This window comes from Astyanax mexicanus, chromosome 8 (genome assembly GCF_023375975.1).
Source record: "Astyanax mexicanus isolate ESR-SI-001 chromosome 8, AstMex3_surface, whole genome shotgun sequence".
NCBI lineage: Eukaryota > Metazoa > Chordata > Actinopteri > Characiformes > Acestrorhamphidae > Astyanax > Astyanax mexicanus.
This window is the reverse complement of record NC_064415.1, coordinates 29,894,621-29,912,908: the sequence shown is the minus strand read 5'-3', so window position 1 is coordinate 29,912,908 and position 18,288 is coordinate 29,894,621. Positions and strand designations below refer to the sequence as shown.

At 35.8% G+C, this 18,288-nt stretch overlaps 1 protein-coding gene across 1 annotated transcript; it reads right to left on the bottom strand.

Annotated features, from left to right (window-relative positions):
- Positions 1–2,332: 2,332 nt before the first annotated feature.
- On the bottom strand, positions 2,333–18,120 carry cd68 (CD68 molecule). Its single transcript, XM_022662676.2, has 6 exons — positions 17,941–18,120; positions 14,717–15,201; positions 14,371–14,493; positions 12,475–12,544; positions 8,186–8,359; positions 2,333–4,202 (listed from the first exon to the last, which is right to left on the bottom strand). Exons 1-6 carry the CDS (start codon positions 17,999–18,001, stop codon positions 4,063–4,065), a joined length of 1,053 nt encoding a protein of 350 aa, XP_022518397.2. The 5' UTR covers positions 18,002–18,120; the 3' UTR covers positions 2,333–4,062.
- Positions 18,121–18,288: the final 168 nt, after the last annotated feature.

The window sequence follows — 18,288 nt, the reverse complement described above, 5'->3', positions numbered from 1 at the left end:
AAAAGAAATACATAGCGTTCTTCAAAGATTCAAGTTACTGTTCAGTTGGGGTGGGGCAAACCTGCAAAATAATATTCATACTTGGTGAAAAATATCAAAATTTTATTGAAACATACAGTTCTGGAAAAAAATAAGAGACCACTTAAAAATGACAAATTTCTTTGATTTTACAAAATTGAAAACTAATTGCACCAGGAGTGGCATAAGGTCACCCAAAATCAGTGTGTAAGACTAGTGGAGAAGAACATGCCAAGAACAGGGTGGGTTATTTCACCAAATATTGTTTTCTGAACTCTTAAAGCTTTATAAATCTTTATGAATCTTTGCATCATTTGAGGTCTGAATGCTCTGCAAATAAATGCTCTAAATTACAATATGTTGTTACAATGGAATTTGGGAGAAATGTTGTCCGTAAGTTAATTGAATAAAACAACAATGTTCATTTTACTCAAACATAAACCTTTAAATAGCAAAATCAGAGAAACTGATTCAGAAACTGAAGTGGTCTTTTGTTTTCTTTATGGAGCTGTAGCACTCTTAACTCCCTTAGACCTGCCCCTAATGTGACTACCTAAAGTTACTGCTTCATTACTCCACGTGGTGGCGCTAATTAAGTGAACAGGGTAAACCTGCAGTAAAGATTACTGGCTGTCAAATTCTGTGAAACTGACACCAATAAAAACATAATTGCTGGTATTTGCTTATTTAGCCAATAGTAACACAGATGCTGTGAACTATAACAGGAAATGGCCTTGCAAAATATACATTCTAAAGCAAATCAACCACTTAAGCACCAAATATTCACATAATTTTCTAAATGGAAATAAAAAACACTTCTCAAAAGATTCTAAGAATCACAGTCACAATCTTTTAAAACTTTAATCCCCTTTCAAAATATTTTAATCACATTTCAAAAGACTCAAAACTCACTTTTAAAAAGATTAACAATTTCTATTCACTTTTCAAACGATTCAAATCACCTTTTAAAATATTTCTTTGAAACACTTGAAGATGATTTAAATCAGTTTAAGATTTTTGTCAATAACCAGTTTAAGACACCATAGTCTATTATTGGGCACACAAAGTTTTATCAGACCGAAACACTTCACAGCATCACTCAGCGACCCACAAGGGAATTTAACATCTGAATTTAACTCGGTTATGGCAGTAAAACCACTTTCTGTGAGATATTACAGTATTAAGTAAAATTTCTGCCATTTCTGATCATGAGCTTAAATCCAAGAAAGGGCTCAAAAGATGTTATGTGAGGGGGTCAGACCCTGTTATTGAGAGGGGTAGCGGTAGGTGAACTGGCAGTTCAGGGGAACTGTGGAGGTCAAGATGAGATCTTCTACAGGCTAACATATTAGACCATATGCTCAGATTTATACACAGATATTAAAACACATTACATACATGCAGTTCTTCCCTTGAACATGTTTGACATCAGTAACAAGTAGAATGTTGGTGCTTTATCTCAGCAGCTGTTTAAACTGACAGCAGCCTGTAGTTCCCTTAATGACTCTTCCTCAGTGGTTCTGCAGACTATAGCTGAAAGAAAGGCTGTTCCTTTGAGGCTTCCAAGAGTTTCAGATCATACATGTGACTTTACCCTCCACTCTACCATCAATAATACCAGTGTAAAGTCTTGTTCTCACGAGAGGACCTCACTGCCTTTACCTGCAAACATGACCTGCAGTCAAGAAAGAGGATCAACAGGTCTGATGACACTACTCTGAAAAAGATCCACACAGGCTCTCTCTTTCCCTTTCAGTCTCTTCTGATCTGACATATTAGAAAAATGCGTATACACATACTTCCTCATATCAAATACATACCTGCAGTATATTTGTTCTTCTTAATTATCTGGAAGTGCAGGATTTTAATAAGGATAATAGCAGTATGTGGGTTCAGGTATAAGAAGCTCATAAATCTTTAATTTTACATTGACATGGAAAGACTGATTTAAAACTTTTTTTTCTGTTAAATCATGTAAATGCTTTAATTAATCCAAACCCAAAGAACGTATGTGATTGGCCAGGACACAATTCAGCACACATTGTTAGGTTTACCATAGAACACTGCCCCTATAATTCTAATTCCTCAACTCTACACTAGGGCAACATGACATTGAAGAAAACTCACATTGCAGTATGTTTTTTTTTTCTGCAATATTTATTGCAATATTACACAAACACAAGAACTTTTCACCAGATATCTTTAGAAGTCAACATGAAGTCACTGATCTGTCATAATATTTATTATACACTATTATGTTTTTATCTGTTTGTTTGATAATAGGCTAGATCGAAAGACAAAACTGACTCAAAAATGTTTTTAAAGATATTTATTAGGCCACAAAACAAAATCATGTTTGTGTTATATTCCCTTTATAACTTTCCATTTTTTCATTAAAAGGTCCCTTATGCAAGATGATGTTCAGGAGAAACAGTGCTACTAAAGGCCCTGAAAATACATCCTCACTGTCCATTAAAACATATATTTCCATTGTTTTCCATTGTTTTGAACTGTCTATATCATATTGAGCTGCCATCTACCTTTTAAACTGACATAGCATTTCATATGACAGCACAAACACAAACGCTTTTAAAATACTTAAGAGACAAAATCTTGATACATCAACTTATATTGGGTTACTTTTATCGTGCCTCAATTGTGAAGTCCAAGTTTTTTTTTTTTTTAGACAGTGAGGAATGTTTAAAAAGTTAGTGGAATCTACAAACTGGCCAGTGCTTAAAATGTTTCCTTGATGGACCAGAGTAAAAAAAAAAAAGAAAATTAAGCTATACATAAAATGCCATATTTTGTAGAACATAAAGATCAAATTTAAATGCTAAAGATACAGTGCATCACATAAATGTAAAATGCTCAACTGACTAAAGAAACAGTCTTAAAGAAAAAAAAAAAAAAACCCTCCACCCAAATGACTGTATATCTGTATGTCTATGAATTACACTCTTAAAATAAAGGTTCTAAAATGTCTCTGTGGAGTGATAATACTGGATTCCCTAAACTAATGGTTCTCAAAGGAATCCCAGCCAGTCCAGATTTTTACTGCATCAAAACTGTCTACACACTGTGTAAAAAGTAGACTGTTGACACTTTAAAGAGTCTTTATATAATATAAAGCTCTTATACCAATTCAAGTTTTTATAAAGAAACATTTCACAACCCTTCTTACACTAAAATGTACATTAAATCACTTTTGCTTTGTTTACATGTAAAATAAATTCAAAAAGCATCTTTCTGCAAAACACTATTTGAGTGCCAAAAACATTAACACCGTTAACAATTTGGATATGGATGAAAATAAAATGTTTCATATAATCTAAAATACTATATTTTATGTGTAGGTATTCAAATATATAGTGCAGTTGATTATAGATTATAAGTGATTTTTTACAATTATATACAATAAATATATATACTTTGGGAGCACTCCAATTGGCCTTTTCATCATGTATTTTTTTATCCAAATATAAAGAACAACTGTCACATTCTGCCAAACTTAAAAAGCTGAAAATCAAAAAGAGATTATATTTTTAAGCTGTCAGTAAAGCAGTAGGCTATTCCTCATTGGAATTTTAGCTTCATTACCAAATTATTCTGTTAAATTATACTGGGCCTAGTCATAAAGGGGGAATTCAGACAACACTGCTAATGAAAAACAAAACAGTGCCATAAAACCTACAAAGGCATAAAAACACTTAAGCAAAGAAAGCACAAAAAAATCCCTTTGTGATTTGCCACAGGAGAACTGAAAGCACTTTTTGCATTACAATCTACGCTTTGTACCACATAACATGATTGCACAATTTTAAGTTAAGTACAAACTGTATCTGCCATAAAAGCAGCAGTGTTTGGTGCCTGAATTAAAGGTCGTCAGTTTTCACAGATCAGGTTTTACCAAACAAAAAAAAAAAAATCCCTTTTCTATCCTGTTCTGGAGTTCAAATTCATAAACACATGTAAATGTAAAATTGCTTGTTTTAAATGGCACTAAAGACAGAGGTGTATGCCTTTGTGAACTGGTGGAGCGTTTCAGAGAGTCTGGTACCCATCTGTTCTCTTTCTCCTGCTGATGATGTAAGCGATGACCACGATGACGATGAGGACGATTAGGACTATGCCTACAGCAATGGCCACGCTGTAGTTCGGCTGGTCAGCCTTGCACAGGTCAACTGTGGCAGACAGACAGAAAAATTTGATTAGACAAACATATCTATGGAGTTCTTTCACACAAATATATATTCTGATTCATTTGGCTACCAGAAAATGTAGTCTGGAATATCCTCATAACTTAAATTTTACAATTGTTGCACCAATTAAAAAATATTAGATAAGCTAAAATGTGATGTTGCAACTGGTGTGCTCTGGTTGTAGGCAATATTACACGTTATATCACAAACCTCAAGTGTATTACTATACCATTACAGATAAAGAGGACAGAAAAACATGATCTGTGTGTTTATCAATATTCTGCGAGGTAAAATAGTTCTATTATATCAGACAGTCTGCTGAAATAAGGGAGAAAGACCCCTAGATGTGGATGTGTGAGGGTGAAATGGGAGAATGTAGCTAGAAGTGTTCTTTCACTTTCACTTCTCCCAAACCGTTCCACTCAAGCAGCGCAGATAAAGCCCCCTATCTGAGATGCTGTGTATTTGGTATATGGAGGAGATCATGCTATGATTAATGTGTGCTGTCTTTATGCATTTATGTGATGGAGTGATACTGGGAAAGCTAACTGTTACAGTGCCATTATCGTGCACTAACGGCACTCAAAAAACCTTTCTCAGCCAATCACATTGCAGGGTCTGAACTAACTGTGGTATAACTGTCCCAATCGAAGTAGAAACTGTGCTTAAGCACATGATAAAATGAAACTTTAAAATTTGTCAAAATTTATCACTGCAAAATTACACATTATCTGAAAAAACAAGTGGACATTCACTTATAAAATCAACTTTTTTTTTTTTACAATTTTACACAAATTAGTAACTAGGGTGTGGAGAAGGGAGGAGCGATACATACAAGAAAACTTGACAGACAATCAAACAATAAACATGATCAAATTCAACAAATGAAATAAATGAATAATAATAGATAAAATAATAATAATTTTCAATTATTAACTGTACGGTTATTAAAAGTATGGTCCTTTCCAACTTTTAAATAATTTAAAATATTTCAAATTTTAAAAACATATTTTCTGAAAGTCTCTCTAAAATGTTCTTTTTATACAAGTTTTATATAAGTAATGTGAATTAAATGCTCCTATTGCAGCTTTTTTATTACTATTGCTTACTCTTCCAGAATGTATTGCCCTGCTCAACTTTTCTGAGATGAGCTGCTGCCAGCAAGTTCTAAATAAGTTATTTTTTTCATTAAACTGTGAAATGACTAACTTTCAACATCTGATCTGTGTTTTATACATTCTAATGTGAAGCAAATAAGCTCTAAGAGATTTGCAAATCAATGCATTTGTTTTTTATTTATATTTATTTACGTGAATAATAAAGCTACCGTGGAAGTTTTGTTACTTTGCAACATTCCCTAAACATATCTACAAATGTTGCAAAAATAACCAGAAATTTGTTTCATTTAGTATCTCCTACAGAGTGTCACATAAATTATTTTGTAGAAGATACACATTTTCTTTTTGAAGTTAATTAAAACCCAGTCCACAAACGGGCTCTCCAAAATAAAAATCATCATAATTATAACTGAAGGTTAGAAGTAGGACAGCATGAGGAACTAACTATTGTCTGTTTTTAAAGCAGTAGGTTGAGTTTCAGTGCAAGACCTAACATCTCATCAAACCGGACAGGCCAGGTAATAACAGTCTGAACAGTAAATGACATGACCCAGCAGGCCTTGGCTCTACAGGAGTTACAGGATATGAACAGAAAAAACCTGTCTACCAAACAACATGAGGGCACAATAAAAATCTATCTGTATGGGGGGAGGGGGTAACATGTTCTGACCTTATCAGGCAATCTCCAAGATTATGTCCTATAAAGTGTGTGCATAACTGGGCTGACTAGACTGATATCTGAAACCTGTTGCCATTAACGACAAGGAAATATGACAGCAAAAAAGGCTTGGTGAAGCCTTCTAAAACAAAGACTCAGAGAAAATATAGTGACGCAGGTGAACTGTAGGCTCCAAATACACTATATGGACAAAAGTGTTGGGACACCTGCTTAATCATTTTTTCTTCCTAAATCATGCATATTACAAAAAAAAAATGTAATTGTTTCTTCTACCCAATAAGGGTTTTCTACTATTTTATTCTCAATTTTGAAGCATTGCTGTAAGAATTTGACTGAATTCAGTGACAAGAGCATTAGTGAGGTCAGGACGCTGGATGGACCAACATTTAACATTGCAAATATATTGGAAAGTGCACAATCACTGCAGAGAGCACTCCACTGAGCTGCTCCACTGCCACACCTGACATGGCATGGTGCCAATATCTGTTACAGAGAGTTCTATTTTATTAACAATACTTTAACCTTTACAGGAACTAGACAAGCTGTGTGTGTGTGTGTGTGTGTGTGCGCGCATTTGCACGTATGTGTCAGAAATGGGTGCAACTTAAAATAGTAGCTGAATGCATTTATTATAAGGAATATTTATAAGCATTTGGACATACAGTGTAGTTATTGGATAAATGGATCATAGCAACAAATATGGTTGTTTTCCTTTTTGTTATTTTTCCTAATTCTCAACACTTATTTACAATGGAGATGTACCAGTAAATAAGTACATTTGTCCCTGTGTTCAGACTGCAGGCAATCAGATTGGTTTCTCAAATTAGATCTGTTGAAATGACTGTCTCCACTGTTAACTGCAAGTGATCAGATCTGATTAGGTGCTTACACTTTTTTCACTAGATTAAATTGTTGTTTGTCATGTGTCCTGTGTGGCACAAAAGACAAAATGAAATGCATCCAGACTGAGACGTATCTGTAGAAATCTAATTGTAATTTTCATGTGGATTATATGTGGTTTCTGGCTGTTCAGACAATCACAAATCATCCTGGATACAATCCAGACATACAAAAAAAGATTTGCGCTGACAGTCTGAACTAGGGGTGAAACGATTACTTGAGTAATTTGAGTTACTTGATTAAAAAAACTGATCATTTCATTGTATGTGCCTCGAGGAATCGTTTAATTAATTTTAAAACGCAGAGCATGGAATTTAGCGCGGACAAGAAGCAGGTGGAGGAGGCGGAGGTTTTTGGAGCAGTGGAGCCGAGAGCAGGTAAATTTAACTTATAATAAATCAACGATATTAACATTAATATACCTTAATAAAATATAACGACAGCACTGCGGAGTGCTGAGTATTAGGAATACTGTCTATTGTGTGTGGTTATTTTATTAGAACAGAGACAAGTTCTTGACTTAATATAAGCTTAATGAAATCAGTAAACACAGTGCTGTGGAGTTCAGAATATAAACAAATACAAGTTAAAGTTAGCTGAGCTAAAGTTACTCTGGACGGAATACACGGCCATTAAATTACGTATGTATTGTGTCATTTAGTATTATTTATGTAAATTAATTAGATATGAGTAGTAAAAAAATTGTTGTCACAAGTACTCCACGTCTTCCCCAGTCCAAGAAAGAGAATCCACTGACTTGGCGGGAAAAGAATGCAAGTCTCTGCTGTTGTGAAGCTAAGATGCACAGCATAAAGCCAATGTTTTTGCCTTTATTATTGATTTATGCCCTATATTTATTACTTACAAGAAATCCTATGCTGAAATAATTTAACTTAATTTATGAAATTATTAATTATAAATTATTACTTGTGGCATTTATGTTTATTTTGTGTTTTATTAATTTCTATTTGTGTTTGCAACCTGGAAATGTATGTTGTGAAATTAAAAATTAAACCAATTGGTCATTCATTATAAAGTGAAATTTCTTATTTTCTCTTGTGTATTTTGAATTGCTTTTTAAGCAAGCAAATATGTTTTGTCCGATTACTCGATTAATTAAATCGATTTTTTAGTAGAGTACTCGATTACTAAAATAATCGATAGCTGCAGCCCAGCTAGTCTGAACATAGTCTTTGTTTCATAAAAAACACACATTTTCACAAGTTTTCAGTTTATCAAGCTGTGTATAAATTGCATAGGCTACTTACTTGGGCCGAACTGTCCATCTTTGCCAAAGTCGAATGCCTGCAGCCTCTCCTGGCTGAACTCCAGATTGACGCCATTACCCATATACACCATCTCCGACTTGCAGGAGTAGGAGTGACTCGCACTCATAGTGAAAACCTGCGTTGATCCATTCACGTTACTAATAGTGGTCCTGACTGCAACGAAAGAAAGGAGGAAAAATGTAATAAAATAAATACAACATAATCTTTTTAAACCTTTATGCCAGGACAACAAGGGTGTAGGCATTGGTCCTCAGCTCTGAAAGGACTATCTGATTAAACTGTACAGGTTGAAACATGCTGGTATGGGTCAGATTTGGCCTTTGATAGGTGTCATTCAACCTGTATGTCAACTAATTTTATAATACAGTCAGATGTGACCTGAGAACTGTAACCTGATCCAATGCAGAGTGTGTTAAAATTTGTTTTAAATTATAGAATTTTGTTCTGTAATACTGTATCAATTTTCAAAAAAACACATGTTAAGATTGGTGTAAGACAGTGGTTGACTTGGTGTTGTGTTTAAACCTTGACCACTAGAAAGCAGTGTTTTACTTGTCGTTAGATACCACTGTTCTAGTTGCATTAAACATAAACTTTTCTTAAACTCAGATTGTATCAGTCTGAAAGTGTGTTTTTATACCATGACAATTTATATGAAGGCATATAAATTAATCATACAATCAATATATACTTAAGAATCCACAGCATGCTTATGAACTTTATATGAATGTTTATATATGTATGTGCAATAGGATTTTCAAAAATACCAGCTATCATGTCCTGTGATAAACTTTTACAAACACAATACTTTTTTTACCCTATGTAAAATTTTCTTCTGAATGTCATTTAATTATTTGAATTGATGGCAGGCGATATTTCAGGCAAGCATTTTTGTCTATTTTCTGCCTGATATTACACGCCTAAATCTTGAGGATTTCTATTCAAGCATTACATAAAAAGGTTTCATATTCGATAAGGAACATTATTGAAAGTATAATAAATGAAAAAAATAATAAATAAAATTGGAGCTTCTATAAATTCATTTCAAATCAATATTTATGTAAATAAAATCCAACAGCTCATGTCCTCCAACTCTTTTGTTTGGTTACAGTTGTCTTGTTTCTAATTTGTTTCCCATTTTCTCCAAATTTACCTGGCCAATCACCCGACCTGCTCATTAGGACTCCCCCTATGACTAGTAATGCCCCAACACACCAAGAGGGTGAAGACTAGCACATGCCTCCTCCGATACATGTGAAGTCAACCACCAGCTCTTTTTGATCTGCTGCTGATGCAGCATTGCCGAGTATCATCACTGCGCACTCGGAGGAAAGTGCAGCGACTCAGTTCTAATACATCAGCTCACAGACGCCTTGTGCTGCAGACATCACCCTTTAGAGTGATGTGAGAAGAGAGCGTCATCTACCCACCCAGAGAGAGCAAGGCCAATTGTTCTCTCTCAGGGCTCCGGTAGCCAATGGCAAGCTACATGAACAGGATTCGAATCTGTGATCTCTTGATCACAGTGGCAGCGCCTTAGTCTGCTGCACAACTCAGAGCCCCAGTTGTCTAGTTTCTATGTCTATTTTCAAACATGCAGAATTTGTCTCTCTTACTGATCTGAATTTAGTAAGTGAAGTAGAGAGTAGACAGGCAGCTTCTCCAAGTGTCCTGTAGGAATTTCCAAAGCCCTCAATATTTTCAGAATGTAAATAACTAAATTTAGTGCGTAAAAAAGGATTTTGTATCACCTACACTTGTAGCACGTATATGAACCAAGGCCTGGTAACAGGTTAACAATATCGTATCAAGAGAATTTTGGACCTTTTTACGATACCAAATATTCATCACAATATTTTATATGCAATCAAATACATTTGTATCAGCAGCAGATTCTTAAACAGTGCTAATTAAATTCTCTTTCATACTTAGTAGTGCACTTCCTTTATTTATACAGTATTAATGTCAGAGTTGTTTGATATGTGTGAAGTAAGTGTGAAGTTGGTCAGTGTTTTTAGGCACAGAAGTTATTTTTTTTACTTTGCCACCCTCTACTTTGAATAATTCGGTCGTTGCTATCCAAGTCAACATGTGAATTTTGCTACATGCAAATAACACTTGTGCACACTGAACTGACCTCACCAAAATACCCTAGAAAAACCTGCCAGCTGTGTAAAATGAGGTTATCATTCAAGTGGTTGTTAATGAGGTTGGTGTAAACTAGTAGATAAGAATGCTGTTGCTGATTCCCAGGGTTTCCCAGGGTTTGATTCCCAGGCTCTGCAAGTTCACAATGCTACAACGACAAAACAACTAGCCAGTCATAGTGCTTTGTTAAGACTCTTGTTCAGTTATACAGTACCAGTCAAAAGTCTGGACACAACACTTCTCATCCAATGTGTTTTCTATCTTTTTATGATGTTCTAAAAATGTTCTATAAAAATGTTAAAGACTATGTTAAAGCTATACAGGAACACATGTGGAATTATTTCGTAAACAAAAAGTGTTAAACAAAGCAGAATATGTTTTATACTTTAGATTCTTTTAAGTACCACATTTAGCCTTGATGAGTTTTGATTTGCAAACTCTTAGTATTTATATCTCAGTGTCTTCATGAGGTAGAGTCACCCGAAATAGTTTTGTCAGATTCTTGAAGTATAAGAGTTCCTGGAGGTGCTGAACCATATTTGGCTGCTTTTCTTTTTTGTGCCTTAAAGCTTCGGCTCATTCCAAATCACCTCAAATCACCATCTCAGTTTGGGTTTAGGTCAGGGAATTGTGGGGGAAAAAAAACGCTTTTTTGTTTACTATGTACATATGAGTCCCTTAATTGTTTTCATGTCTTTAATAATAATCTACAATGCAGAAAATAAATTCTTGTCAAGTGCTGACGTGAACTGCTGTTGTCGTCTATACTTGATGCTTTATTTATTTTTTTTAAATGCAGTATATACTTAAATAGCAGTTGATGTGCAGTTAAAAAAAGGACAATTTGAAAATAAAGAACAGCTGTTGCATAATGGTTGCACACCCTAGCTAGCATCATTTGCAATGTCTTAAGTATGAAGCTAGCTCAATGCGTCTTTTCACCTACCTGAGTAGCATGGTTCAAATGCAAGTCACTCTGGATAAGAGCTTCAGCCTAATGTCATAAAAGCTGTTGTTAACTATGACTCCAACAGTTGTAAAGCGTCTTTTTAGTAGCGCGTGTTATACAATACTGTTAAAGTTTAGTAGTTGACCTACATTCATGTGGCATCATGTCAATGTGGAGCTGTGTTTGCTTGCCTATTAATGATCCAGTGGAATAGACTACTGTTTTAATAGCCTCATAGTGCAAATGGAAAACCAATAAACCAATCTATTTGGGACTCAACAATATTTGTGGCAAGGGCACATTATATAGTTTTTAATTGTGTTTTTGTGCTGTTCAAGGTCTTTCGTAATCATTACATGTACTGTACACCTCCCTGTCCTTTTCAACAGATAGTGTCGTTAGTTACTGTATAGGTGCTGCCAAACTGGATAAACCGCATTGCAGCGTTTGCTAAAAAGAACAGTTAATTTCCTTCAATTCCTTGCAGTGATCACAACTGCAGTAAACACAACACAAAAAGCAGCTTTTTAAATTGATTGTCGACCTCCTACATGTTAGCTTCAGTTAAAACTTCAATGATCAGGTCCCACTTATAGCTGAAGTGATCTCATAGTTGAGAAAACGAACCACTTACACCATTATCTCAGTCACATTGTATCCAGCAAAAGATTCAGTTAAGATTGTTCTAATACCTCAAACTAGCCTGTCCTCATTTCACAGCGTGTTTACTCTGCTTAATCACGTCGGCGAGGTTCACACCCTCACGAAGCACGAATATAAAAACAAGCTAATAATGTTGCTCATGTGACCATGAGCCTCAGCGAGATGTTTTGAGCCATAAATGTGGTGTTATCATGATGTGCAGCCGAGGAGACACACCATACCTCTGGCCTATAAAATGTAATACTGATTTTAAAAAATGTAGCATTTTGAGTTCCTTTTTAATTCTTGCGTAATTGTGTAAAACCCCAAAAATGAAAAATGAAATGGTAAACAGCTGCAAAACAGTAAAGCTAAAAGAAACCATCTGTTCAACTGAAAAGCGTCAAGACAAGTTGTAGTATGATAATGCTATATTTTATATCAGCTGATTCACAAAGTAATAATAATAAACACAAGGTTTATTAAAAATGGTGTGTGTTTAATTTATGCATAGGGCTGTTACACCTACCTCCAGAAGTGAAGGCGTAGGTCAAGTTGACAGCCACAGAGTTAGCATAGACAGTCTTTGTGGTCTCATTCTGGAAAAAAAAAAACAAAAAAAAAAACGGATGAGCAGTTACCTACAGATCACAATGGCTCACACATACACACACACACACACACACACACACAGTGGATGATTCATACGAGAAGGACTTCATATGACATGTGACAAAGTCATGGTCAACTGAGATGTTGCAAAAGGCCTTTGATAAGACTGAGCACATTTGTGTGGGGGTTCTAATAATGATATGGTCATTAGTAGAACATAATAGTCAATCTAAATAAATTACCATATACATCAATCAAACATAACATTATATTTTTTTAACTTTCAACACCATTATTCACTTTAGCTCTCCAGTTTTAGCTCCACTGATCATTTAGGAGCACTTTGTAGTTCTGTAATTACAGAAGCTCATCTGTTGCTGCACAGTTTGTGTTGCTCATCCTCCAGTCTTTCATCAGTTGTCACAGGATACCGCCCACAGGTCAGTTGTGATGGATATTTCTGGTTGGTGGACTATATTTAGTCGAGCTGTGACACTGAGATGTTTAAAAACTACAGCAGCACTGCTGTGTCTGATCCACTCGTATCTGCACAACACGCACAAACACAAACTATCCACCACCTAAAAAAGACCTGCTTTGTGGTGGTCATGTGGGATCATGACCATTAAAGAACAGAGTAAAAGAAGGATAATAAACTATGAACAGAAACATACAGACTACAGTCTGTAATTATAATTATAGAATTACAAAGACCTCATATATGCTCAGTAGAGCTGACAAAGTGGATGATAGATGTAGAAACATAAATGTGGACATAATGTTATAAGTTACCATACATTGTAATCTATATGACTCCCTTTTATAACACAGAAACAAAGCACGTAATCACAAACGCAATGCTGTATGCCATCTGTGCTCAACTGGTTTCTGGTAGGTTGTTAAGGTGTGTTGGAGCGAGAGAAAAATAGCACTTTTATAGGCCTACTTCCTCTTTAGGGGACAAAGTTCCTTTTTTTATTTTACAGCACCCATCAGTGACTAATCAGCATCTACAGTGTTTAATGTTAGGATCGAGTGAAGAGTTTTACTTCTCCTCTAGACTTCTAAAAGAACATTCAGCTGTGCAGCGCCATTTTTACAAAGCACAGCATTACAGATTAATTCCTGTTTAGTCAAAATCCTTTAAAGCAGAAGAGAGTTTTGTGAAGTTACACTATTTAAACAAACTTATTGGAACAACTGTTTCTACATTGATTGTTCTGAAATCAATGGTTTTAAATAAAGTGTGGATGTTAAACGATCACTCCCTACCTCATCTACCTCCAACTCCCCAATCTCATCCATAAAGTATTGGATGGAGCACCATCGTTCCGGTGAATATAACTGCTCTACTGCTCAACTGTTGGGGTCTTTATACTCCTGTAGCCCACATCTGTGAACTTAGAATGGTGCTAACTGGTTCATGTCTATCTGCTCCACACAGTCCTGTTCTATTGTCAATACTTTACTTTTCTGCAGTGACAAGACAAGCTAAAACCTAAAAAATGTGGTGTATACTATGGTTTTGACACATTTTATTGTTTCCATTATGTAAAATTCAGCAAAAAGGCAGAAAGATCATTCGCTTTCCTTCTTATCAGAACAATGCCAACTATATATATTTATATATATGTGTGTTTTCCTGTTAAAGACTAAACTTAATTTCAGTTTGAAAGTCAACAAAACATGTAATTTCTCTAGGAATGGCCAAACTATGTACACACAACTGTATGGCAATGTGTCCTGATCCCGAACACATAATTGTTAGCATATTAAACTGTTCCACATGTGAGTAAAACATACTCTGTCCTACCTTCACGAAATTTAAGACGATGACTCCCTCATTGAAAGAAAGTCCCAGTTTGCCAGTTTTGTCATTTTGACACTGCCCGTAGGATGTAGTCATACTTGGCTGAACGATAAAAGTGCCATTCCCCTACAGAGAAGAAAAAAAAATTAGGGAGCTTTAATAAGTGTGTATTAATTGGTACACATCATTTTACATTTATAAGAATACTTCATAGATGAAGGTGATCTCTGCTAACTACAGTTACGACAGCTGGAGCATGCTGTTTTGACAAAACAGTCAAACTAATGATCTGATACTGCTATCTCTGCAGTCTGTTATCACCAGATCACCTGTACAGACAGCTCCATACCTTAGAGTTGTTCACGTGGATCTGAATTGCAGCCTTGAGCACAATGCACAGGAGGGATCCTTCACTAATGTTGTAGTTGCCCAGGGTGAGAGTGGTTGACTTTGTCGGTCCAGGTAGAGGAGTGGTTGTTGCGTGGGTGGTTGTTGTATTAGTGGGGGCGTGGGTTGTTGTATTAGTGGTGGTTGTTGTGTGGGTGGTTGTTGTATTAGTGGGGGCGTGGGTTGTTGTATTAGTGGTGGTTGTTGTGTGGGTGGTTGTTGTATTAGTGGGGGCGTGGGTTGTTGTATTAGTGGTGGTTGTTGTGTGGGTGGTTGTTGTATTAGTGTGGGCGGGGGTTGTTGTATTAGTGGTGGTTGTTGCATGGGTGGTTGTTGTATTAGTGGGGGCGTGGGTTGTTGCATGGGGGGTTGTAATAGGCTTATCAAATTTACCAGGGGGCACGATAGTGGCAACAGGACGCTTATTTTCCTGAGCTAAAGTGAGTGCTAGAGAGAGCGAGAGAAAAAGAGAGAGAGAGTCAATTGCAGTTACAGCTTTTTCATTCTGTGTAAAAAGGAAATGCAGATTAGACACATTCAATAATGGCAACTACACTCAGATTAAATAAAGCCACAATCATGTGACAAATAATTTGCTTATCTTAAAAATGAATCTTTATATGTCCATTTATATCTACCAGGCCTTGTTCAAATCATCCACCTATTTCACAAATATTAACTTGTAATATTCTTAAACCTTTACACTGACATGCCAGCAATCATCGAGCAGAATATAAATTGATCATGAGCTGTTATCTCAGGGGATGGCTTGGGAACAACCAGATCAATATTATTGTGAGGTGTTATCTTGTGACTGAGGTTGAACACTGGTAGGGAGAATTATTAAGCGAGGCCTGATAGTGGATGTCAAATAGATCCACACAGTACATTCCATTTCTGAAGTTGTTACAGGCAATTTAAGTTCCTCGATCCACAGTGTCACATGTGTACCAGGAATACGTCCTTGGAGGCATTACCACTCACAGTGGACAGCACAGTGGGTGGTAATGACTGTGACAGGTGGCATCTGCAAAGAATTGTCCATGCGAACAGATGAGCAACTCTTGCAGAAACCACGTGATCATTCAATACAGAACACCACACATGAATATCCCAAAGGTCAGTTTTGCATTCTTTTGCTTCCTTGAGACCTGACAAAAGTCATGGCACATGACATTACTTCATTTTCCATGTCCCGAGGCATGTCAGTGTTCTATTTATACATTTTGCTATTGATTTAACATTTGATTTGGCCCACTGGGAAGTTACTGTAACCTACACTTACCAAGCCTTCATTGAACTAAGAATATTCTTATATTTAATTTTTTTAATGCTTTTCTGAAGCAGTTAAACTAAAAAACACATTAATTACATCAAATATGATAAAACACAATTTTCAGACCAACCTACCTTCAATACATGTGTATTGTTTGATAAGAAAAGAAAAAATGAGGAAGCATAATGTTTATTCATGGTATAGTTACTACACTTACAGAAAAGAGAAAGGCTGTGTTACACACACACACACACACACACACACACATATATATATATATATATATATATATATATATATATATATATATATATATATATATGAATTACATTTTTTCAAGAATACATACTGCAAAAAAAAGAAAATTAAATGTATTATTACATACAACATGATATGGCACACCCCTAACTGAGATATAAAAAAATACAAGAAGTTTATCAGATTTGTAACAGAATGATACTGAACGATCCAGAATGTCATTAAGTAGCTCAATAAGTAGTATGTTTTCTCTTGATTTTGTTTTATCAGGGATGTAACCCTTAGCTCTGGAACAAATGTAGAGACCACTTCAGTTTCTGAATCAGTTTCTCTGTATATGTTTGAGTAAAATGAACATTGTTTTATTCTATAAACTACAGACAACATTTTTCCAAATATAATAAAAATATTGTCATTAAGAGCATTTATTTGCAGAAAATAAGAAATGTCTGAAATAACAAACAAGATGCAAAGCTTTCAGACCTGTAATAATGCAAAGAAAACAAGTTCATATTCATAAGGTTTTAAAAGTCCAGAATATTTTTTTTCTTAATTTCTTAAAAAAATGTTTTTTAAATCACAGTTTTCATGCATCTTGGCATGTTCTCCTCCACCAGTCTTACACACTGCTTTTGGATAACTTTATGCCACTCCTGGGTCAAAAATTTAAACAGTTCAGTTTGGTTTGATGGCTTGTGATCATCTATCTTCCTCTTGATTATTTTAAATCACAGTTTTCATGCATCTTGGCATGTTCTCCTCCACCAGTCTTACACACTGCTTTTGGATAACTTTATGCCACTCCTGGGTCAAAAATTTAAACAGTTCAGTTTGGTTTGATGGCTTGTGATCATCTATCTTCCTCTTGATTATATTCCAGAGGTTTTCAATTTGGCAAAATTAAAGAAACTCATCATCTTTAAGTGGTCTCTTATTTTTTTCAGAGCTGTATATATATATATCAGTCACATGAAACAAGCTGCACGTGATCTAGACGGAAACCTGCTGGACGGACCTGTTGTTACATGATCACCAGTTAAGATTTAATTCAGACCTCTGTACTTATTCTATATATTAATAATTACTATTTACTGTGCTTAATTATTAATAAACATTATTACAGCTAAATCTAAGAAAATTGTTCTCTTTCTCTCTCTTTCTCTCTTTTTCTCTCTCTCCCTATCGTTCTCGTTCTTTCTCTCTCCCCCCCCCCCCCTCCCCCCTCTTTCTCTCTATCTCTCTCCCTCTCTCTTTCTCTGTTTGAGGGAATGGAAAGTTTAGGCAGTTTTCGCAACACCTCTTCACGAGAAACTGAAACTGACCCCCAAATCTTAAAATATTTAGTTTAAAAAAGACTAAAACGCAGCATTAAAATAAAGTTATCTAGCTACGTTTTACCCGTTTTATTTATCAGCTTTATTAAGCACAGGCGGTCTGATTTTAGCCTAAATGTCAAAACCCTGTGTTAAATTGCTGTGTTAAACTGTTGCACAGCTGACAGACAGCTACAGCCTACTTCTGTTTTTTACTGTTTACTCTCAAACAGCAACATCAGTAACACCCAGTAAACCCACAGCAGCCCTGCAGCCATGCGCATTTCTCTCCTTCCCTTCAGTTTCCTGTCAGAAATGGAGTGTAAAACTGGAGTTTACCTGCAGCCAGAAGAAAGGTGGCCACCAGAAAGCTGACCGCTCGGTTCCTTGTCACAGCCATGGTCCTCAGTCAGTGTTCAGTCTCCTCTGCAGTAACTCCTGGTCTGAGGGTGAGGCAGGCTGGAGCTCCTGAAGTCTGCCGCGACAGAAACGAAACTGAAGAGTAAAGGAAGTGCAGACTGTCACATTACTGCCAGGAATTACCCAATCTCAGCCCAAGCTCAGCCCCAACAAACTGACCTCCAATCCACTGTGTTACTGCAGGAATACCAGTAAACCCACCCTCACACTGGGAGATGTGGTTAAAACCTGCTGTTTTATATAATAAGCAGTAAAGACAAAACTAAA

What these genes read in the sequence shown, in the direction of transcription:
- cd68 (XM_022662676.2), bottom strand. Translation starts at nt 18,001, where the DNA reads ATGGCTGTGACAAGGAACCGAGCGGTCAGCTTTCTGGTGGCCACCTTT. An exon ending in TCGTCTTAAATTTCGTGAAG is followed by an intron (nt 12,545 to 14,370) that starts GTAGGACAGAGT and finishes TTTTTTTTCCAG; the next exon opens with AATGAGACCACAAAGACTGT. An exon ending in AGATGGACAGTTCGGCCCAA is followed by an intron (nt 4,203 to 8,185) that starts GTAAGTAGCCTA and finishes TGTCTGCCACAG; the next exon opens with TTGACCTGTGCAAGGCTGAC.